Consider the following 25704-nt stretch of genomic DNA (forward strand, 5'->3'; position numbering starts at 1 on the left):
CAGTTTTAAGTTGTCTCTCGAACACTGACCACCGCGTTCTAGAAAAAATAAACAATCAACACCAGCAGAAAACACACTGAAATGTTGGGGTGTGGACAAAGTTGTAGAGAACTCGTTTAAATTACGGGTTTTCTGTATCATATGTCTGTGTTTACACAGTAGCGACATGAACTAATCCTCTTACGAAATCATGCTCTCTGACGAACCCGACAGCCCAATGCAAGAGCTTCTGGAGGTAAACCTTGAAGACAAAACGTAGGAGACGGGAATACATCGATGACAACACAGTGGGGTCGATCACTTACTTCGTTCTCTGGGAAGGGTGGGATTCCAACAAGGCAGAAAGCAACTCCATTCATTGGACAGCTGGGATTGTTCAGCAGTAAAATGAGAGAGATTTGCTGCTACGAGAAGTTACAAAATAAAATATAAAAATCTGAAAATACAGAATAGTCTGTAAAGAACAGACTTAATCTGGTGGCGATGCTCTGTGGCATTCACCTATCCAGTTTCCTTCCTTTCCAACCCCCCCCCCCCCCTTTTCCGTTGTTTGGGCTGTTTGGTTGGTGTTGCTCCCCCTCCTCCGCCAGACTGGCTCAGCGTAAATCCCTCTCTTGCTCAGCCTGCCTGTTAAACTGAGACAAACAGGCCGAGGGCGCGTTGGGAGAATCTGCGCGCCGATTGAGCAAAGCGCCTGCCTTCCATTACGGCGCACTCGGCTTGCCGTATTGGAGCGTACGGGCTCCCTCTGGCTGTGCCGAAAAGTTTAGGTCTGAATGTTTATACACAACTATTCGTGTCTCTTCGGAAACCGTGACGTGTGGGGGGCGCCCTTGCCACGGCGTTCTCAATGTCATTTAAACAAAGCCCTTTTGTACCCAGATACAGAGATAGACTTGGGCAAAAATACAAGAGGAGAAATGAAGACCATGAAGGTGAGGAAGCATGGAGCTGTTGCCTGGTGAGGCATGGCTTGAGAGAAACAAAATCGTTTCTGGTAAATGCCTAACCTAAACCAGATGATTGCATACTGTACGGGAATTTGTGACTAAAGCCCATTAGGTTGCAGAATAGACCGATTTAGTAAGTTTGTAGGTGTAACTAAATAGAAACTCATAGTGACAGGAAGTTATTGCATTGACAGGAACCTCTGTCACCTCTGACCAAAGATGACAAAGAACTAAATCAGTCCCAATCTAAACCACAACCACATACAATGACTCAGATAGTATTGTTATTCTACAGTTCTGTATGCTATGCTTTCAATTCCCGAAACGAAAAACGATGTTATTACATGTGTTTTGGACTGGTATTGACCATAAAGAGGAGTAAAGAACAGAACGGGTTGAAAAGAAAGAAAGAAAGAAAGAAAGAAAGAGAGAGCAGAGAATGACTGAGAACAAATAGGGGAGAGGGGGAAAGGGAGGAGGATGCAGAGGAGAGAGGGAAGAGTGCAGTGAGTTTGTTGGTGTAAGGAGAAATATAGTGTGGTTGAGGCGTGGCTGGGGGCCCATGTGGCTGCTATTACATTGGAGGGTGCAGTGGAGAGGGGTGAAGGGAGCAGGCTAGGGAGAGCCACTTCAAAGCCGCCTGCCTGCCTGCCTGTCTGCCTGGGGAAACGGAGTCGAGTCACAGGGAGAAAGATACTGCCCACGCACAGAGCCACACACGGCTGCCCTCCCTGCCTTCCTCTCCTCCTCCTGTTCTCCACATGGCTGCAGACCCCTCTCGCCCACCTGGTGTTGATACACCAGCCTTGTCAAGGGCAGCTCAGCACCTGAACACACACCTTGAATTCACCACCACCTTCCAACTACTTCCGCCTCAGCTCACTTCCAAAGATATCTATGAGAGTCTGTGATGCTTCGGCGAGGCCCTATCAGTTAACATTTTAGACACCCATTGCTCCATACCGCTGCCAGAGGGTCAGTCTGTAGCTGGTCAGTCGGAGTCCTCCATGGGAGAGGGAGAGACCAGCGTCTTATCTTGGAGATTGTGTTCCTAAGGTGGGAGAGCAGAGCAGGGTAGGCAGATGGTGCTGTCTGGAAGGGGTCACGTGGTCCCTGAGTGAAGGGATATGAGGAGGGGGTAAGGGGGGGGGGGGGGTTTGCAGCATTAAGGTCAGTGGTGGGAGTCAGAGAGCGTGAGGGCCGTAGCAGCTGGTGAGCTGAACTGTTCCGTGTCCCCTGTGACCATTGAGCACTGTCTATAGTCTGTAGGCTCTCTCTCTCTCTCTGAAATGGCACCCTATGTCCTATGTGGTGCACTACTTTTGACCGCGGCCCATAGGGAATAGCCCTGATCTCAGGCTGACCCTACAGTAGGCTACATGTGTTTTCTGTTCAACCAGACACAGGAGTAAATCACTTGTATCTGCTCTGGGTCGGGTGATACAGTGCTACAGAACTCCACTGTTCGGGTTTCTCCAGGAGAAGTCAACTGGCCTGTCAGCCCGGCAAAAAGGCCCCTCTAATATTGATGAGGGTGAGACTGAGTCAGAGCGAGAATACGCCCAGCCAAGGAGCCACTGTGAGCCTTCTGTGAGGAAGTCTGTCTATCAGGTGTTTGAGTGGGCAGATTTAGATTTAGCATACTACTACATTGTTACTCTGGAGACTGAAGTAGCTTATTTAATATTGTACTCTAGTGTGTGAGTAGTGTATTTAGTATACTGTTGTAAGTCTGAGCGCTGTACAGTACGTGTATCTGTCTGGAGTAAAAACACCCCTCCCTTCTCTCTCTGGGTCTGTTGGACAACCTTAGTCATTGGCACACAGCCCAGAGAGGGTCCCTGTGGCCGACTGAGCGAGACAGAGTTTGACCCTGATGGGTGCTGACAGCCCTTTCTCCCTCCTCAAGGGGGGTGTAAGGGGGGAGAGCACCAAAAGACCATCAGCCGTCCCCCGGCGGTCATTACATAACAACGCACAGCAGAGGGAGCACTTTGGAGGGTAACCCACAAACAATCAACGTTCATCACGTTTACTCGCTCCACTGCGCCCCATCTCAAACCCCCCTGGGCTGGGCCCCACCGCTGCTGCTGCCCGCTCACAGGGTCGGCTCGCGGAACCAACCAACCGTCGCGTTAACGAGATGCCAACTGTGCCAAACTTGATAAGACGAGGAAAGAAAAAAAAAACAGTCATGCTAGATATCACTGTGGTTCACAGTCCCATGCCTCTGCACTCACTGTATGTTACAATCAATTCCGGTCACTCCATTTAGCTGGATATCTACAGTCACACTGCTCGTCTCACGGCCTGTCCCATCGCTGTCCTCTCCCCCTCTTTCCATATCACTTCTTTTCCCCTCCAGTTCCCTCTAGTCCTGAGATTGAAGCCCTCCTTTCTGTGTGAGTAGATGTATGACACACACACTTTTGTTGGTTCTAAGCTTTGTTGCCATACCCTTTCAACATCATTCACAGTGGGCCTCCTCAGTATGGAGTGGCGCATTAGCACACACTGCTACTCTGTCTGGCCTGTCACAGCGCTCTCTCTCTCTCTCTCTCTCTGACACAATTACATTTAGTGCTGCTGCCTGGACTGTATATGTAGCACTGCTACGAGCTCAATGGACACAATGTTCGAGTCAAGCCAAGTCGTGTGTGTCTCTGTGTCTCTCTCTCTCTCTCTCTTTCTCTCTCTCTGTGTTTATCTAACATACACAGTGACCTTCACTCTGACCCCCCATCTCAAATGTAATAATTGAAGACCATTATAGCGGTCTTGGTCACACAGCACAACATGTTCTGTCAGAGTGGAGTGGGAGAGATGGGTCTCTGATCAATGTGGATTAGTTCCAAGTATGTGTGTATGTGGGGCAAATGTTACTGAGTGGAGCATCCTGGCTAAATAAATGACATGATAATGTGTGTGTTTGTGACAGAGCGATACAGACACTGTCTGAGAGATCCTCCTGTGTGACCATACAGTCGGTCATCTTCGTATCATAGACACTTGCGTGTCTGTCTGAGTGCCACGTCCTATAGAGTGTTTGAGATAGACTGCAGTGAGTTTGACATCCTGGTCTGTCGTGGCTGGGCTACCTGTTGGCACAGAGGATCCTGGGGCACTCCGTTGATGGGGGTAAGGCTGTGGGGCTGTGGGAAGTGGTGCAGTGTGGTGACCCCTCCATGTTCAGCTTCCACTGTGAGCCATAAATTCCCCACTCGTAGTATGGAGGAGTAGGGTCGTGGGTCTGGGGACTGGGGACCTCTCTTTGCCTGGACAACTGGCATGGAGAGGGGGAGACAGCTGACCAGTCAGAACACAGGTTGTCGTTCATTGGGATTAGTCTTGTCCTGGAGGCAAACCTGAGGGATTTCTGTCAAGGGTTTGAACCGGTTCAGGGAACAGGAAATAAAACCAGAAAATAACTACATTATCTGAGGAAAAGAACCCGAACCAAAATGAACTATATTGTTCCCGAGACAGAACCTTTATTTTAAAAGCATGGGAACCGGTTAATAACGTTCTTTTGAGTTCCGGGCAACAAAGCACCTATGCAAAGCCCTCACTCTGTTACTCAGAAATGTATTCCAGCTTCTGCATGCCAGCTGGAAATCTCTGCCAGTATGTGTGTGTGTGTAGGCTACCTGCCCCTCCCCTCTGAAGAATAGGTTACAGTAGCATACTGATTATGTTACAAACATGATTCCGAAATTAGGGAGAGAATGGATTTACTTTTTCAATGCTAGTTAAGGATACTATAGTTATCACGTTTCACATTGGACGTATTAACTACAAAAATACGTGTTTTTAATTATAGTGCTGCTCTGCACACATAGCTTGTTAGCTAGCTAACGTTTGCTCGGGTCCAACGTTAAAACAACTCGGGAAATTCAGACGTTCAAAGTTCCTCCATAGAAGCAGCTCCTCTGTATGTATAATTCTGTGGGCCTAATTCAGATAATGCATGTCATAACAAGATGCCCAGTTCTTCACCGCAGCTTCCTCTCTTCGTCCTCTCCCTCTCTCCTCACCCGCAAATATTTCAGTTGCGTTCTCACAAGCTGCAATGTGACTGGCAGCAGTGTGTATTGTATGTGTGTTTGTCTTTCATCATGATTAAACCATTCTGTTAACGGCAAAATACAATTGCGCTTAACGACTTTCCTATACAGATTAAATTGCTTACCCACTCCACAGCAAGTTTAAAAAGGAACAGAAAGGAACGATATAAACCGGTACTTTTTTTTGGTTCCAAACGTTTCAGAACTGTATTTTTGCTGGTCGGAACCAACAAATATGGTTCTGTTCAGAATGAAAAGATTAGAAAATAATTTCGGTTCCAACCCCTGATTTCCACTAGATAGGCCAGCTGCAAAGTCAAAATTCTCTATATTGTAAAAATTCATGAAAAAGAACATAGCTTTAGCGGTCTTAATTTAAGGTTTGTGCCAGCTAGTGACCACTCTGCAGGGCTCCCTCCAGAACAAGATTCATGACAAAAAAGCTAACCTGCAGTCAAGACTGGTACAGACACACACAGGCAGGCAAGGTGTAGTTTTGTTACATAACCTTGACTGGACTTCATAAATGTATGTGGATACTGTTAATAAACCATGTAGTAAAATACACAAAAATATCAGACATGGTGGTGTCCTTTTCTGGTGAAACCACTGTGATGGTATTGTGTAGGTTCCATTGGTTAGAGTATTTAGGCTGGTCTGTTATTGCAGGTGGCACATGGCTCTCTCCACTCCTCTGCTAAAATTCCTCCCAGCCGCCCTCTCCCTCGCCCCCAGCCCCTACTAGGTCACTTCTACTGACAATTTCCTCAAACTCCTGTGCCCTTCCACCCATCCCCCAAACATCCTCATCCTCTTGGCCTTTTCCCTGGTCTACTGCCCAATCTCTTTCCTCACCCCTGCCATTCCCTTTTCCTCTAGCTGTCTGTCTTCATTCTCCTCTCTTCCACCCTTCCTCTAGCTTCCCCCTGCCCCCTCGCTCCCTCTCTCCTTACTCCATATCATTAGAATCCCTCTCTTCTCTGCAGCTGCCCATCTCACTCCTTCCTCTCCAGGCTTGTTCAGCCAGATAGAGAATGGATGAGAAACTCCCTGTCAGACATATATAATAACTGTATTTGTCTGTAAAGACAGATTAGACTCAGAGCTGGGGGCTGAGACTGTGTCTGGGGCTGAGGCTAAGGTCAAGGTTGAGGCTGTGGAGGGCGTTTGGCCGGCTGCGCTGTGACTCTAGAGAGCGATTCACTGGAGACATGGTTCAAGGCCTACAGCAGTGTCACCAGCTTGTGTAACTCTGCACTGGGCGCGGTGGACTGGCACAACCCTGCCAAGGTACGTCACATTGGCATTAGTCCAGAAAATGTACACACACACACACACACACACACACACAGCACAATCTGAGGTTGTATAAATGCACAATGTACCCTACATATCTATTCCCTATTATCTGAGCTACATTAATACATGGCCTTCACACACTGGCTGCTAATTAGAGGGGTGTCAAGTGTCACAATCGTTAATCAATTCACAGTCATATCCACTCGGCTCCTACCCCTTTACCCCCCCCCCCCCCCCATGGAATACATGCATCACATCCAGGTAATTCAACTGTTGCTATAACTGCTTGGCAGTGGTAGACATTCCTCAGCAAGAAGACATACTGTGCTGCACCCTCCACCCTGTCTCCACCCCACCTCTTCCCAGCACTACCCCCAATCTGGGAGACAGACAGACAGACAGACACACAGTTCCAGTGGCTCACAGTTCCATTAGGTCCCCTGTTTCCTTCCTCTGCCGGTCACTTCACAGGCACATATGTGTCTGCTGCCCCCTTTACCTTCGCTGCTCTGCTTCCTGTCTCTGATGTCACTTCCTGGAGCTGGAGACAATGGGAAACCTACTCACGCTGCTGACCCTTAAACCTATATGTAAGTACATACATGTCGGCGTCATAAGTAAAATGTAGGTTATAGAAATAACACTACAAAGGACCCAGAAATGAGTGACCCATATACGGTATACCGTTTCTGTTGCTTCTGCCTATCCTGTTTTATTCACCCTGGTTGTCAGATTATAGATTCTAATTCCGATTCTATTTCTGTGCGTCAGGCTGAGTAATGACATCCGTTAGGTAGCTGTGGATCTACAATTAAATATCAGTGTCATGATTTGACCGTAGTATAAATATAGTCTGTTCACATCACCAATCATAAAGGCCTTCCACTGACCCCATTTCCTGCTATCCATTACTATGGGCCAGATATGATTTTAGAAAACCAGAATATCAAGGATTAAAGACATCTTGGTTAGGGCCCCCCTAAGGATTTGTTTGAGAGCAGAAGGATTATACTGTACAAACAATTTAATATTTGTGTTAAATACTGCATCTCCGTCAAAGGGTCATATTCTAATCCTGGCATTTCCCCATTGTCCCCTGTCCTAATAACAGAAGGGGACAGCTTGTCTAGACCGGGCCTTAGAAGAGGGACTCATTCCTTTGGTTTGGGGACGGGAGAAGGGGGGTATGAGGGGGACTGTTGTAGGGAGTCTTATCTCATGGAGATATCTCCCCCATTCCAAACGCACGCACGCACACACGCACACGCACACACACACACACACACACACACACACACACACACACACACACACACACACACACACACACACGCACACACACACACACCCCAGTTATATGAATGAAACAAGTGGCCATAAAACAGCTTCATCCTAGACACCCTGCAATGTTTAACATTCAGTTCAGTAACAACAGTTTATTCATTTGTGATGAACTTTACTCTAGACACCCACTAGCTGTGATCAACACTGAAACAAATAACCAGCCCCACTGGGACAGATTAGAAATTGTCTTGGATTTAACACAAATGGGCAATAACATTTGAATAAATCCACATAAATAAACATCTGCCTTGTGTTGGCATGGAGATGAACAAAGAGGAAGGCCATCTGTTCCTGTACAGCACAGTAGAGAATTCCGCTAAATATATCATCCATAATCCCTTCAACATGGAAATTCATTGAGTTTCAGTTTTACTATATGGCCACCGGAGGGCGCATGCAGTTCTGGTGAAACTTACCATGTAAAGACGAAAAAAGTTGCCCTTAAACACTGATATTGGGTCAGTTTAGCATTTCCCCCTAAGGGTTAAAGTTAGGATTTGGGGAAGATAAACTGATCCTAGATCTGGGCAGTTCCAACCCAGAGCTGTAAAGACACAGTAGATATTTTTTTTATTTTACCTTTAACTAGGCAAGTCAGTTAAGAACAAATTCTTATTTTCAATGACAGCCTAGGCAGTGGGTTAACTGCCTTGTTCAGGGACAGAACAACAGATTTTTACCTTGTCAGCTCAGGGATTCAATCTTTGCAACCTTTCGGTTCCTAGTCCAACGCTCCAACCACTAGGCTACCTGCCGTCCCATATGTAGTAGTCCAGAGCATATGAACCAGAGCACAGAGCAGACAGAGCTGGAGCCATGCTTAAAGGACCAGCTTAACAATCAGCTTAATGATCAGCCTATTGAGTCATTATAGTGATGTATGGAGGGAGAGGAGTGATGAGTGCAGGTGGACACTCATCCACCTCCAAAGCAGCCCAGTTACACACACACACACACACACACACACACACACACACACACACACACACACACACACACACACACACACACACACACACACACACACACACACACAATACTCAAGATAACTTCAAGAAAACTACAGCACACACTGGTTGTATGACATATCTTGATTTCCTTGGCAATGAGAGGATCAGTAGCCTTCAGCAGGTTCAGTAATTGAACTCTTGACACCTTGTAGAGTCCATGCCCTGACGAATTGAGGCTCAAAAAAATCTGTATTAGGAAAGTGTTCCTAATGTTTGGTATAAGCAGTGTACATCACTACCAATCAATGGACAACCCTGATCACACAATCTCACTCTGCATGATGGCAACAATGTAGTCACAGACACTGGTTTACAGAAACATACAGTGAGAGAGAGAGAAAGAAAGAAAGAGGTAATTGGTCGATGACAAATTAATGATGACCCATCACGAGCCCCATGGCAAGTGTAGGACCATTATTTTGCATTGGACGAACTGGACAGCCAGCTCCACCCGGCAACCTCCACTCTGAGCCTTCGAATTGGACGGCTGCATGCCCTGCCTCATGCTCCTGATAAAGCGGCCATCCCTCCATTTATTACATTTATCCCTGATCAGTCTCTCAGTGTCTCTCTCTCAATTGAATTGAATTCAATTCAATTCAAGGGGCTTTATTGGCATGGGAAACATATGTTTACATTGCCAAAGCAAGTGAAGTAGATAATATACAAAAGTGAAATAAACTATAAAAATGAACAGTAAACATTACACTCACAGAAGTTCCAAAAGAATAAAGACATTACAAATGTCATATTATGTATATTTCCAGTGTTCTAACGATGTGCAAATGGTTAAAGTGGCAACAGGTCACACATATTGCTGCTGTGACGGCACACTGTGGTATTTCACCCAGTAGATATGGGAGTTTATCAAAATCGGGTTTGTTTTCAAATTCTTTGTGGATCTGTGTAATCTGAGGGAAATATGTGTCTCTAATATGGTCATACATTTGGCAGGAGGTTAGGAAGTGCAGCTCAGTTTCCACCTCATTTTGTGGGCAGTGTGCACATAGTCTGTCTTCTCTTGAGAGCCAGGTCTGCCTCCGGCGGCCTTTCCCAATAGCAAGGCTATGCTCACTGTCTGTACATAGACCAATCTTTCCTTAAGTTTGGGTCAGTCACAGTGGTCAGGTATTCTGCCACTGTGTACTCTCTGTTTTGGGCCAAATAGCATTCTAGTTTGCACAGTTTCTTTTGTTAAGTCTTTCCAATGTGTCAAGTAATTATCTTTTTGTTTCCTCATGATTTGGTTGGGTCTAATGGTGTTGCTGTCCTGGGGCTCTGTGGGGTCTGTTTGTGTTTGTGAAAAGAGTCCCAGGACCAGCTTGCTTAGGGGACTCTTCTCCAGGTTCATCTCTCTGCAGGTGATGGCTTTGTTATGGAAGGTTTGGGAATCGCTTCCTTTTAGGTGGTTGTATAATTTAATGTCTCTTTTCTGGATTTTGATAATTAGCGGGTATCGGCCTAATTCTGCTCTGCATGCATTATTTGGTGTTTTACTTTGTACACGGAGGATATTTTTGCAGAATTCTGCATGCAGAGTCTCAATTTGGTGTTTGTCCCATTTTGTGAATTCTTGGTTGGTGAGCGGACCCCAGACCTCACAACCATAAAAGTTAATGGGTTCTATAACTGATTCAAGTATTTTTAGCCAGATCCTAATTGGTATGTCAAATTTTATGTTCCTTTTGATGGCATAGAAGGCCCTTCTTGCCTTGTCTCTCAGATCGTTCACAGCTTTGTGGAAGTTACCTGTGGCGCTGATGTTTAGGCCAAGGTATGTATAGTTTTTTGTGTGCTTTAGGGCAACGGTGTCTAGATGGAATTTGTATTTGTGGTCCTGGCAACTGGACCTTTTTTGGAACACCATTATTTTGGTCTTACTGAGATTTACTGTCAGGGCCCAGGTCTGGCAGAATCTGTGCAGAAGATCTAGGTGCTGCTGTAGGCCCTCCTTGGTTGGTGACAGAAGCACCAGATCATCAGCAAATAGTAGACATTTGACTTCAGATTCTAGTAGGGTGAGGCCGGTGCTGCAGACTGTTCTAGTGCCTTCGCCAATTCGTTGATATATATGTTGAAAAGGGTGGGGCTTAAGCTGCATCCCTGTCTCACCCAACAACACTTGTTTGTGTACATCAGCCTTTCTTAAAGTATGGGTCGCGACCCACCTCTAAATGTTGGGTTGCGACGTATCAGAGTAAATGTATAATTACTTCATTAATTACTGGAATTGATTTGGCCAAGTGCATCTGTGCTCTGTTCAGTGCGCTCGCTGCTTAGCAGCGGTCTCTGCTCAGTTCGGCAGCTGCGCGAGTGGGAGAGGGAGATGCCCGTGTGCTTCGCGGTTCACCGGATCTTTTTTCAGCAGTTTTCTTAAAGATCACACCGTGACACACGACGCAGCGCTCTCGTTCAGCAGCAGAGCATGCCCTGTCAGCCACTGACTTGTCATTCCCACTCGCCATCATCAAATGAACTCATGCTAGCCACAAGTTCTGACTGAGCTCAATTGTCATAAAACGCAAATACAGGGATGAGTTTCTCTCGCTTTCATACAAACTTTGAGAAATAACGAGGAGCGCCCACAATGTGTTTTGGGCGGGGAAGTGCTTAATGTTAGTAATGAGTCTCTCAAAATGAACAAATAAATAAAACGACACGTCCTGACCAAACACACAGCATGATGGTAAACCCAGGGAGTTCTTTCAGAACAGGGCAGAATGCTTCAGGAAACAGTGCTTCGACAGTGGTAAAGTAAGTCAGCTAGCAAGGCATTGCTGTAATTTTATAACATAACAGGCGATGGTAAGCAGAAATAAGGGAGTACTAACTCACCTAGTAGTAGATGTGAGTTTCTCTTTCAAACAATCCCGTGGCCTTGCAAGTTACACAGCTAATAGCTAACATTCGCTAAAGCTAGCTAGCTAGTTACTGATGGTGCAACCCTAAGTAACAGTACAGATGATGAAAAAATGATCAGGCCTACTGTACATCTTACTGTAGAAATTATTGTTGAAAACTAGTCTAGGTTGGAACTATTGCTGTTAAAATACAAGTAGTAATTGTTATTCTTAACTGGAATAAACTGCAAGATGCTTTTTGAGGCAAGCACTCGCACAGTTCTGGGTTGCTCATCTACAGCAGGAAGCGGCCTCCTGCCTGACTGAGAAAGCAGTAGATGTTCTGGTCCAGTTTGGCACCACATACCTATGTCAGTCAGGGTTCTCAACTCTGATATACTTAAAAAACAAGTACAGAAACGGTCTCATTGCTGAGTATGACCTCAGTCTTGTACTGTCAAAAACAGCCCAGAATAGACACGCTTGTTGAACTTCAACCAGCCACACACCTCTCATTAGGACTGTGTGTGTTTTCTGGTCTACATCTGTGTCCTGTGATAAATCAGTTTATTCTAGTTCAGAATAAAAAATATGTATTGTATTTTAAACAGCAACAGTTCCAACCTAGACAGATATGTAAGAGTGTTTTTAATGGGGGAAAATAAACATTCATATATACTGCTCAAAAAAATAAAGGGAACACTAAAATAACACATCCTAGATCTGAATGAATGAAATAATCTTATTAAATATTTTTTTCTTTACATAGTTGAATGTGCTGACAACAAAACCACACAAAAATAATCAATGGAAATCCAATGTATCAACCCATGGAGGTCTGGATTTGGAGTCACACTCAAAATTAAAGTGGAAAAACACACTACAGGCTGATCCAACTTTGATGTAATATCCTTAAAACAAGTCAAAATGAGGCTCAGTAGTGTGTGTGGCCTCCACGTGCCTGTATGACCTCCCTACAACGCCTGGGCATGCTCCTGATGAGGTGGTGGATGGTCTCCTGAGGGTTCTCCTCCCAGACCTGGACTAAAGCATCCGCCAACTCCTGGACAGTCTGTGGTGCAACGTGGCGTTGGTGGATGGAGCGAGACATGATGTCCCAGATGTGCTCAATTGGATTCAGGTCTGGGGAACGGGCGGGCCAGTCCATAGCATCACTGCCTTCCTCTTGCAGGAACTGCTGACACACTCCAGCCACATGAGGTCTAGCATTGTCTTACATTAGGAGGAACCCAGGGCCAACCGCACCAGCATATGGTCTCACAAGGGGTCTGAGGATCTCATCTCGGTACCTAATGGCAGTCAGGCTACCTCTGGCGAGCACATGGAGGGCTGTGCGGCCCCCCAAAGAAATGCCACCCCACACCATGACTGACCCACCGCCAAACCGGTCATGCTGGAGGATGTTGCAGGCAGCAGAACGTTCTCCACGGCGTCTCCAGACTCTGTCACGTCTGTCACATGTGCTCAGTGTGAACCTGCTTTCATCTGTGAAGAGCACAGGGCGCCAGTGGCGAATTTGCCAATCTTGGTGTTCTCTGGCAAATGCCAAACGTCCTGCACGGTGTTGGGCTGTAAGCACAACCCCCACCTGTGGACGTCGGGCCCTCATACCACCCTCATGGAGTCTGTTTCTGACCGTTTGAGCAGACACATGCACATTTGTGGCATGCTGGAGGTCATTTTTCAGGGCTCTGGCAGTGCTCCTCCTGCTCCTCCTTGCACAAAGGTGGAGGTAGCGGTCCTGCTGCTGGGTTGTTGCCCTCCTACGGCCTCCTCCACGTCTCCTGATGTACTGGTCTCCTGGTAGCGCTTCCATGCTCTGGACACTACGCTGACAGACACAGCAAACCTTCTTGCCACAGCTCGCATTGATGTGCCATCCTGGATGAGCTGCACTACCTGAGCCACTTGTGTGGGTTGTAGACTCCGTCTCATGCTACCACTAGAGTGAAAGCACCGCCAGCATTCAAAAGTGACCAAAACATCAGCCAGGAAGCATAGGAACTGAGAAGTGGTCTGTGGTCACCACCTGCAGAACTACTCCTTTATTGGGAGTGTCTTGTTAATTGCCTATAATTTCCACCTGTTGTCTATTCCATTTGCACAACAGCATGTGAAATTTATTGTCAATCAGTGTTGCTTCCTAAGTGGATAGTTTGATTTCACAGAAGTGTGATTGACTTGGAGTTACATTGTGTTGTTTAAGTGTTCCCTTTATTTTTTTGAGCAGTGTATATATTTATATGAATATTACATTTCATTGTTATTTGTTTTTGTCTATATTGCATTTGTTTTAGGCATAAGGGCAATGAAATGTACCAATATTTACATATAGTTGCATATTTTCCTAAGCTTGGGTCCCAGGAAAACACAACAAGAACACAACAAGAACTCCTGGTATACATGGATTTTATAATGTCATATGGTTTTCCCCCAACACCACTCTCCATCAATTGGCATAAGACCCTCATGCCAAATTGAGTCTAAGGCTTTTTTGAAATCAACAAAGCATGAGAAGACTTTGCCTTTGTTTTGGTTTGTTTGTTTGTCAATTAGGGTGTGCAGGGTGAATACGTGGTCTGTTGTGTGATAATTTGGTAAAAAGCCAATTTGACATTTGTTCAGTACATTGTTTTAAATTAGGAAATGTACAAGTCTGCTGTTAATGATAATGCAGAGGATTTTCCCAAGGTTGCTGTTGACGCATATCCCACGGTAGTTATTGGGGTCAAATTTGTCTCCACTTTTGTGGATTGGGGTGATCAGTCCTTGGTTCCAAATATTGGGGAAGATGCCAGAGCTAAGGATGGTGTTAAATAGTTTTAGTATAGCCAATTGGAATTTGTTTGTATATTTTATCATTTCATTGAGGACATCATCAACACCACAGGCCTTTTTGGTTTTGAGGGTTTTTATTTTGTCCTGTTCATTCAAGGTAATTGGAGAATACAGTGAGTTCTGGTTATATTTAATAGTTGATTCTAAGATTTGATCATGTTATAGAGCCAACAACATTGGAGAAGTGGTTTACCCATACATCTCCATTTTGGATAGATAATTCTTTGTGTTGTTGTTTGTTAAGTGTTTTCTAATTTTCCCAGAAGTGGTTAGTCTATGGATTCTTCAATTGCATTGAGCTGATTTCTGACGTGCTGTTCCTTTCTTTTCCCGTAGTGTATTTCTGTATTGTTTTAGTGATTCACCATAGTGAAGGCGTAGACTCAGGTTTTCTGGGTCTCTATGTTTTTGGTTGGACAGGTATCTCAATTTCTTTCTTAGGTTTTTGCATTCTTCATCAAACCATTTGTCATTTTTGTTCATTTTCTTCGGTTATCTATTTGACATTTTTAGATTAGGGAAGCTGAGAGGTCAAATATACTGTTAAGATTTTCTACTGCCAAGTTTACACCTTCACTATTACAGTGGAATGTTTTGTCCAGGAAGTTGTCTAAAAGGGATGGAAATTGTTGTTGCCTAATAGTTTTTTGGTAGGTTTTCACACTACATTCGTTCCATCTATAGCATTTCTTAATATTACTCAGTTCCTTTGGCTTTGATGCCTCATGATTGAGTATTGCTCTGTAGACTGATTTTGCTGTGATCTGATAGGGGTGTCAGTGCGCTGACTGTGAATGCTCTGAGAGACTCTGGGTTGAGGTCAGTGATAAAGTAGTCTACAGTACTACTGCCAAGAGATGAGCTATAGGTGTACCTACCATAGGAGTCCTCTCTAAGCCTACAATTGACTGTGTACATACCCAGCATGTGACAGAGCTGCAGGAGTTGTGACCCGTTTTTGTTGGTTATGTTGTCATAGTTGTGCCTTGGGGGGCATATGGGGAAGGGAATGCTGTCACCTCTAGGCAGGTGTTTTGTCCCCCCCTTCCAGTCACAACTTGTGGACTTGTTTACGTGTTGCTGTGCGGTTTATTGCTAACGTTACTTTGCTACCTGCCAACTTTACGTTTTTTACTTATTAATTACCGTTTTATATAATTTCTTTCCCCCCCCTCGCCCAACTTTTTTCATTCAACTTTTTCACCCCAGATTCTTTATCTGGACATGGTTCTACAGGACCTCCACCAGCCGAAGCTAAGTAGTAACATTAACATTATGCCTTCTAAATGCAGTCGCTGTACTCATAATATACAGGAGAACGATCGCCTTATGGTGAGGATAGCCGTGTTGCAAGCCCAGCTTCAGACGCAATCATTAGGCAAGGGTAATTTAAGTGTAGGAAAGGATGAAACAGTGAAACAGTAAGTACAGATAGTAGTATAAATCCCCTCGCACGGTCCCCGCAGCCGGACAATTTTCTCATGGCTTCTGGAGGGAAATGCTGTAGAAATGCTCAACCGGTGTCACTCATTCAGCCAACAGAAACTTTCAACCGGTTCTCCCCATTAAGCAACGAGTCGGAGTCAAAGGCCGAGTCTTCTCTGGTCTCTCCTCCTCTCGTTACGGGGCCTGAGACACCGAAGCCTCCCACCATTAGCTCTGATAAATTGAAAACCCTAGTCATTGGCGACTCCATTACCAGCAGTATTACATTTAAAAAGAATAATCCAGAGATCATACACTGTGTACCAGGGGGCAGAGCTACCGACGTTAAGGCTAATCTGAAGATGGGGCTGGCTAAGGCTAAAACTGGCGAGTGTAGAGAGTATAGGGATATTGTTATCCACGTCGGCACCAACGATGTTAGGATGAAAAAGTCAGAGGTCACCAAGCGCAACAGAGCTTTAGCGTGTAAATAAGCTACAAAGATGTGTCGACATCAAGTAATTGTTTCTGGCCCCCTCCCAGTTAGGGGGAGTGATGAGCTCTACAGCAGTCTGACAACTCAATCGCTGGTTAAAAACTGTGTTCTGCCCCTTCCAAAAGATAGAATTTGTAGATAATTGGCACTTTTTCTGGGACTCACCCACAAACGGGACCAAGCCTGGCCTGTTGAGGAGTGATGGACTCCATCCTAGCTGGAGGGGTGCTCTCATCTTATCTATGAATATAGACAGGGCTCTAACTCCCCTAGCTCCACAATGAGATAGCCAGCCTGCCAGCTTAGTGGAGTCTGTCACTAGCACTGTCAGTGTAGTCAGCTCATGTATCCCCATTGAGACCATGTCTGTGCCTCGATCTAGGTTGGGCAAAACTATACATGGCTGTGTTCGCCTTAACAATCTCACTGGAATAAAGACCTCCTCCATTCCCGTCATTATTGAAAGAGATTGTGATATTTCACATCTCAAAATAGGGCTACTTAATGTTAGATCCCTCACCTCCAAGGCAGTTATAGTCAATGAACTAATCACTGATCATAATCTTGATGTAATTGGCCTGACTGAAACATGGCTTAAGCCTGATTAATTTACTGTGTTAAATGAGGCCTCTCCTCCTGATTACACTAGTGACCATATTCCCCGTGCATCCCGCAAAGGCGGAGTTGTTGCTAACGTTTACGACAGCAAATTTCAATTTACCAAAAAAAAGATGACTGTGTTTTCATCTTTTGAGCTTCTAGTCATGAAATCTATGCAGCCTACTCAATCACTTTTTATAGCTACTGTTTACAGGCCTCCTGGGCCTTATACATCATTCCTCCCTGAATTCCTATCGGACCTTGTAGTCATGGCAGATAACATTCACATTTTTGGTGGCTTTAATATTCACATGGAAAAGTCCACAGACCCACTCCAAAAGGTTTTCGGAGCCATCATCGACTCAGTGGGTTTTGTCCAACATGTCTCCGGACCTACTCACTGCCACAGTCATACTCTGGACCTAGTTTTGTCCCGTGGAATAAATATTGTGGATCTGAATGTTTTTCCTCATAATCCTGGACTATCAGACCACCATTTTATTATGTTTGCAATCGCAACAAATAATCTGCTCAGACCCCAACCAAGGATTCATGAAAGGATCATGATCATTAGAAAGCAAATTACAGACTCCTCTTTAAATCTTTGTATTTCTCCAAAGCTCAGTTGTCCTGAGTCTGCACAACACTGCCAGGACCTACTATCAAGGGAGACACGTTTTTTAATACTATATCTCTTGATAAATTGATGAAAATAGTCATGGCCTCTAAACCTTCAAGCTACATACTGGACCCTATTCTAACTAAACTACTGAAAGAGCTGCTTCCTGTGCTTGGCCCTCCTATGTTGAACATAATAAACAGCACCCTATCCACCGGATGTGTACCAAACTCACTGAAAGTGGCAGTAATAAAGCCTCTCTTGAAAAAGCCAAACCTTGACCAAGAAAATATAAAAAACTATTGGCCTATATCGAATCTCCCATTCCTCTAAAAAAAAATAGAAAAAGCTGTTGCGCAGCAACTGTACATTTCGGTGTTCCTCAAGGTTCGTTTTAGGACCACGATTGTTTTCACTATATATTTTACGTCTTGGTGATGTCATTTGGAAACATAATGTTAACTTTCACTGCTATGCGGACGATACACAGCTGTACATTTCGATGAAACATGGTGAAGCCAAAAAATTGTCCTCCCTGGAAGCCTGTGTTTCAGACATAAGGAAGTGGATGGCGGCAAATGTTTTACTTTTAAACTCAGACAAAACAGAGATGCTAGTTCTAGGTCCCAAGAAACAAAGAGATCTTCTGTTGGATCTGACAATTAATCTTGATGGTTGTACAGTCGTCTCAAATAAAACTGAAGGACCTCGGCATTACTCTGGACCCTGATCTCTCTTTTGATGAACATATCAAGACTGTTTCAAGGACAACTTTTTAGCATCTACGTAACATTGCAAAAATCTGACATTTTCTGTCCAAAAATTATGCTGAAAAATGTATCCATGCTTTTGTCACTTCTAGATTAGACTACTGCAATGCTCTACTTTCCAGCTACCCAGATAAAGCACGAAATAAACTTCAGTTAGCACTAAACACGGCTGCTAGAATCTTGACTAGATCCCCAGAATTTGATCACATTACTCCAGTGCTAGCCTCTCTACACTGGCTTCCTGTTAAGGCTAGGGCTGATTTCAAGGTTTTACTGCTAACCTACAAAGTATTACATTGGCTTGCTCCTACCTATCTTTCCGAATTTGGTCCTGTCATACATACCTACACATACGCTATGGTCACAAGATGCAAGCCTCCTCATTGTCCCTAGAATTTCTAAGCAAACAGCTGGAGGCAGGGCTTTCTCCTATAGAGCTCCATTTTTATGGAATGGTCTGCCGCAGACTCGCAGACGCGGTCTCGAACTTTAATTCTTTATTGAAGAATAATCTCTTCAGTAGGTCCTATGATTGAGTGTAGTCTGGCCCAGGGGTGTGAAGGTGAACGGAAGGTGAACGGCACTGGAGCAACAAACTGCCCTTGCTGTCTCTGACTGGCCGGTTCCCCTCTCTCCACTGGGATTCTCTGCCTCTAACCCTATTACGGGGGCTGAGTCACTGACTTACTGGTGCTCTTCCATGCCGTCCCTAGGAGGGGAGCGTCACTTGAGTGGGTTGAGTCACTGACGTGATCTTCCTGTCTGGGTTGACACGCCGTGGGGGGAGATCTTCGTGGGCTATACTCGGCCTTGTCTCAGGGTAGTAAGTTGGTGGTTTGAACATAAAATGGCGCCGGAAGAAATGGCAGCAGTTTAAAGGCGCCCAACCAATTGTGCTATTATGTGGGGTTTTTTCGAGTTATTTGTAACTTATTTTGTACATAATGTTTCTGCCACCGTATCTTACGGCAAAAAATAACTTCTGGATATCAGGACAGCGATCACTCACCTCGGATTAGACAAAGATTTTTTTCTACAACAAAGACGACGCACAAGACATTCTCCAAACACCCCACAGGACCGACATCCCCGTTCTTTGCAAGAGGAAGTGACACAGGTACAGAGGACAAAGAGCCGGATGCCTGGTCATGACCCGGAGAAGGCGACTGGGAAAGCTGCCGTTACCGTCAATACTACTCGCCAACGTGCAATCATTGGACAATAAACTAGACGAGGTACCATCACGAATATCCTATCAACAGGACATCAAAAACTGTAATATCCTATGTTTCACGGAATCGTGGCTGAATGACGAAATGGATATTCAGCTAGCGGGATATACGCTGCACCGGCAAGACAGAACAGCACACTCCGGTAAGACGAGGGGGGCGGTCTGTGCATATTTGTAAACAACAGCTGGTGCACGAAATCTAAGGAAGTCTCTAGATTTTGCTCGCCTGAAGTAGAGTATATTGTGATAAATTGCAGGCCACACTACTTGCCTAGACAGTTTTCAGCTATACTTTTCGTGGCTGTTTATTTACCACCACAGACAGATGCTGGCACTAAGACCGCACTCAGTCAGCTGTATAAGGAAATAAGCAAACAGGAAACCACTCACCCAGAGGCGGCGCTCCTAGTGGCTGGAGACTTCAATGCAGGGAAACTTAAATCAGTTCTACCAAATTTCTATCAACATGTTAAATGTGCAACCAGAGGGGGAAAAAATTCTAGATCATCTGTACTCCACACACAGAGACGTGTTCAAAGCTCTCCCTCGCCCTCCATTTGGTAAATCCAACCACAACTCTATCCTCCTGATTCCTGCTTACAAGCAAAAATTAAAGCAGGAAGCACCAGTGACTCGGTCTATAAAAAAAGTGGTCAGATGAAGCAGATGCTAAACTACAGGAATGTTTTGCTATCACAGACTGGAACATGTTCCGGGATTCTTCCGATGGCATTGAGGAGTACACTACATCAGTCACTGGCTTTATCAATAAGTGCATCGAGGACATCATGCCCACAGTGACTGTACGTACATACCCCAACCAGAAGCCATGGATTACAGGCAACATTCACACTGAGCTAAAGGGTAGAGCTGCCGCTTCAAGGTGCGGGACTCTAACCCGGAAGCTTACAAGAAATCCTGCTATGCCCTGCAACGAACCATCAAACAGGCAAAGCGTCAATACAGGGCTAAGATTTAATCATACTACACTGGCTCCGACGCTCGTCTTATGTGGCAGGGCTTGCAAACTATTACAGACTACAAAGGGAAGCACAGCTGTGAGATGCCCAGTGACACGAGCCTACCAGACGAGCTAAATCACTTCTATGCTCGCTTCGAGGCAAGCAACACTGAGGCATGCATGAGAGCATCAGCTGTTCTGGACGACTGTGTGATCACTCTCTCCGTAGCTGACGTGAGTAAGACCTTTAAACAGGTCAACATACACAAGGCTGCGGGGCCAGACAGATTACCAAGACGTGTGCTCCGGGCATGTGCTGACCAACTGGCCGGTGTCTTCACTGACATTTTCAACATGTCCATGATTGAGTCTGTAATACCAATATGTTTCAAGCAGACCACCATAGTCACTGTGCCCAAGAACATAAAGGCAATCTGCCTAAATGACTACAGACCCGTAGCACTCACGTCCGTAGCCATGAAGTGCTTTGAAAGGTTGCTAATGGCTCACATCAACACCATTATCCCAGAAACACTAGACCCATTCCAATTTGCATACCGCACCAACAGATCCACAGATGATGCACTCTCTATTGCACTCCATACTGCCCTTTCCCACCTGGAGAAAAGGAACACTTATGTGAGAATGCTATTCATTGACTACAGCTCAGCGTTCAACACCATAGTACCCTCAAAGCTCATCACTAAGCTAAGGATCCTGGGACTAAACACCTCCCTCTGCAACTGGATCCTGGACTTCCTGATGGGCCGCCCCCAGGTGGTGAGGGTAGGTAGCAACACATCTGCCACACTGATCCTCAACACTTGAGATCCACAGGGGTGCGTGCTCAGTCCCCTCCTGTACTCCCTGTTCACCTACGACTGCATGGCCAGGCACGACTCCAACACCATCATTAAGTTTGCAGACGACACAACAGTGGTAGGCCTGATCACAGACAATGACGAAACAGCCTATAGGGAGGAGGTCAGAGACCTGGCCGTGTGGTGCCAGAATAACAACCTATCCCTCAACGTAACCAAGACTAAGGAGATGATTGTGGACTACAGGAAAAGGAAGAACGACTACGCCCTCATTCTCATCAACAGGGCTGTAGTGGAGCAGGTTGAGTGCTTCAAGTTCCTTGGTGTCCACATCAACAACAAACTAGAATTGTCCAAACACACCAAGCCAGTCGTGAAGAGGGCACGACAAAGCCTATTCTGCCTCAGGAAACTAAAAAGATTTGGTATGGGTCCTGAGATCCTCAAAAGGTTCTACAGCTACAACATCGAGAGCATCCTGACTGGTATTGCAATTGCTCGGCCTCTGACCGCAAGGCACTACAGAGGGTAGTGCGTACGGCCCAGTACATCACTGGGGCTAAGCTGCTTGCCATCCAGGACCTCTACACCAGGCGGTGTCAGAGGAAGGCCCTAGAAATGAACGTACTTTGGTGCGAAAAGTGCAAATCAATCCCAGAACAGCAGCAAAGGACCTTGTGAAGATGCTGGAGGAAACAGGTACAAAAGTATCTATATCCACAGTAAAACGAGTCCTATATCGACATAACCTGAAAAGCCGCTCAGCAAGGAAGAAGCCACTGCTCAGAAACTGCCATAAAAAAAGCCAGACTATGGTTTGCAAACTGCACATGGGGACAAAGATCGTACTATTTGGAGAAATGTCCTCTGGTCTGATGAAACAAAAATAGAACTGTTAGGCCATAATGACCATCGTTATGTTTGGCGAAAAAGGGGGAGGCTTGCAAGCCGAAGAACACCATCCCAACCGTTAAGAACCAGGGTTGGCAGCATCATGTTGTGGGGGTGCATTGCTGCAGGAGGGACTGGCACACTTCACAAAATAGATGGCATCATAAGGATGGAAAATTATGTGGATATATTGAAGCAGCATCTCAAGACATCAGTCAGGAAGTTAAAGCTTGGTCGCAAATGGGTCTTCCAAATGGACAATGACCTCAAGCATACTTCCAAAGTTGTGGCAAAATGGCTTAAGGACAACAATGTCAAGGTATTGGAGTGGCCATCACAAAGCCCTGACCTCAATCCTATATAACATTTGTGGGCAGAACTGAAAAAGAGTGTGCGAGCAAGGAGGCCTACAAACCTGACTCAGTTACACCAGCTCTGTCAGGAGGAATGGGCCAAAATTCACCCAACTTATTGTGGGAAGCTTGTAGAAGGCTACTCGAAACATTTGACCCAAGTTAAACAATTTAAAGGCAATGCTACCAGATACTAATTGAGTGTATGTAAAGTTCTGACCCACTGGGAATGTGATGAAAGAAATAAAAGCTGAAATAAATAATTCTCTGTACTATTATTCTGACATTTCACATTCTTAAAATAAAGTGGTGATCCTAACTGACCTAAGACAGGGAATTTTTACTAGGATTAAATGTCAAGAATTGTGAAAAACCAAGTTTAAATGTATTTGCCTAAGGTGTATGTAAACTTCCGACTTCAACTGTACATCTGCATTGTTTGGGGTTTTAGGCTGGGTTTCTGTATAGCACTGACATCGGCTGATGTAAAAAGGGCTTTATAAATCAAATTTGATTGATTGATTGATTGATTGATTGATTGATGGTGTCAGGTTCTTGTCCGGTTCTGGCATTTAGATCGCCACAGACTAGTACATGTCCCTGGGCCTGGAAATGATTGATTTCCCCCTCCAGGATGGAGAAGCTGTCTTCATTAAAGCATGGGAATTCTAGTGGGGGGATATAGGTAGCACACAGGAAGACATTTTTCTCTGTTGAGATCATTTCCTTTTGAATTTCTAGCCAAATGTAAAATGTTCCAGTTTTGATTAATAGAGTGAGTTAGGTCTGCTATATACCAAATTAGCATACCTCCTAAGTCCCTTCCCTGTTTCACACCTGGTAGTTTGGTGGATGGGACTACCAGCTCTCTGTAACCTAGAGGGCAACCAGTGGGTCCGTCTCCTCTATACCAGGTTTCTTGTAGGATGACAATGTCTGTATTTCTGATTTATTTGATAAAGTCCAGGTTCCTGCTCTTTAGGCCAAAGGCAGATGACCTCAGGCCTTGGATATTCCAGGATGAGATAGTGAAGGCTTTGTGTTCATAAAGTGTCCAATGTTGTTGGTCGTGTGGTTTATATCTCTCTCATCCCAGCCCCTACATGACTGGTGAAAAGCATCGCCTGACAAGCACTGGTTTCACCGTCAGCTCACCTTTCACCCCCCAACAGCCACCTGGCATCAATACAGACATCCCTGTGAGCATGTTACATACATGTTCCATGAGGACCTAGTCTTAGTGTGATCTGGAGAGCCAGGTAGGTTACACTCCAGAACAGCTGTGTGTGTGTGTGTGTGTGTGTGTGTCCACCTCTTATGTCTCTGTTTCTCATCTCTCTCCCCATGACAAGATGCAGTTGCATCTCAGAATAGTCTTCTCTATGTGGATGAATACATGTTTGTTTGTTTGTTTGTGTGTGTCCGGGGGGGGGGGGGAATGCTTGCAGATGTTGTTTAGTCAATAGTTCAAATGTTTGCAAGTGAGGGATAACTTTTAGATGCTAGTACAGTGTGGTGTACGTGAGGGTGACTTGAGGACAGTGTTATTTGTGGTTAAGACACACGCATACAAATAGGCATTAGGCCTATACACAATGTTTATCTCCGTTATAAAAACGCACACTCCAGAACAGTAACAGCGCTCATCTCTCTCTATGGCCCAAAAGGAGAAGTGAGAAATTCTTAAAACTGCAGAGATTGGAGGGTGGGTGAGGAGGGACAGGGGGGTGCCTGGTAGGGCTGTCTGTTCATTAGACCACCTGTTCCACTGTGGAACACACACACTCATTCCCTCCCTTTATCTTGCTCTCTCTCCCTCTCATTCTTTCGCTCTCTCTTATTATAACTACCCACTCTCGTCTTCTCTCCCTCAATCTCACCCCTTTCACTCCGAACGCCTAGGTCCTAGCTGACTGCATTCCATCTATGGGAATCAGACAAAACAATCTGCCAGATAACTTTGGCAGAGAGCCACAGCACACATAAAGACAGAAACACACACACACACACACACACACAGAGGGACACACACGTGTCACCTTGTGTCTAAGAGCAGGCCTCCAGGGAGTGGTGTACAGACAGAGGAGTAAACACAGAGCTAGTGTACATCCCAAATGGCACCCTATTTCCTATATAGTGCACTACTTTTGACCAGACCCCTATGGACCCTGGTCAAAAGTACTCCACTATGTAGAGAATAGAGTGGCATTTGGGACACCGCCTTAGTATATCCACAGTGGCACAGCAATAACAGTACAGGGGCCAGGAGGGAACTCCCTCCCTACACCCTAGCCCCATTCTCTATCTATCTGTACTTACATGGAATGTAATGTATGAAGACCCACACCATCTTATAAACAAGACTGAGGCTCTGTACAGGACATACAGTATGTACAGGACATATTAGGAGTGTCTGCAACTGGCTCATACATACATACATACATACATACATACATACATACATACATACATACATACATACATACATACATACAGTTGAAGTCGGAAGTTTACATACACCTTAGCAAAATACATTTAAACTCAGTTTTTCACAATTCCTGAGATTTAATCCTAGTAAAAATTCCCTGTTTTAGGTTAGTTAGGATCACCACTTTATTTTAACCTCTTGACGCACGCCAAGGATAGGGGGCGCTACAGCGATTTTTGAAAAAAATACGTGCCCATTTTAAACGGCCTCCTACTCAAACTCAGAAGCTAGGATATGCATATAATTAGTAGATGTGGATAGAAAACACCCTAAAGTTTCTAAAACTGTTTGAATGGTGTCTGTGAGTAAAACAGAACTCATATGGCAGTCAAAACCCTGAGACAGATCCTAACAGGAAGTGGAAATCTGATTTGTGGACTCAACTTCAGCACTTTGCCTATAAAACACACTGTGAGTTAGGATTCATTGAGCACTTCCTATGGCTTCCACTAGATGTCACCAGTCTTTACAAAGTGGTTTGAGTCTTCTACAGTACAAACTGACTGAATGAGAGGCTGTAGAACTTGGTCATGGGGGGAGGGCCATTACCATTATGACGCGGGTGCCCCTGGCTACCCTCCCCTTTCGAAACGTTTAGAAAGACAATGCAATCGTCCCCCTTGAATATTATTGAAGCTCTGGTTGAAAAAGGCCCTAAAGATTTCTGTTATACAACGTTTGGC

The 25704-nt window shown here is 45.1% G+C and overlaps 1 protein-coding gene across 2 annotated transcripts in view; it reads right to left on the reverse strand.

Annotated features, from left to right (window-relative positions):
* Positions 1-25704, reverse strand: part of LOC106600788 (rho GTPase-activating protein 23) — a 109868-nt gene that overhangs the window by 69591 nt on the left and 14573 nt on the right. The window contains exon 1 of one of the 2 annotated variants that reach the window (XM_082973654.1): positions 306-1242. The exons of the other annotated variant lie outside the window; for it this stretch is intronic. Coding sequence (XP_082829780.1) covers positions 306-359 — 54 coding nt within the window. The 5' untranslated portion in view covers positions 360-1242. Of the gene's footprint in view, positions 1-305; positions 1243-25704 lie in introns of those variants that run through there. 2 annotated transcript variants of the gene reach the window in all.

Source organism: Salmo salar, chromosome 03, assembly GCF_965601325.2.
Source record: "Salmo salar chromosome 03, fSalSal1, whole genome shotgun sequence".
In the NCBI taxonomy this organism is placed as follows: Eukaryota; Metazoa; Chordata; class Actinopteri; order Salmoniformes; family Salmonidae; genus Salmo; species Salmo salar.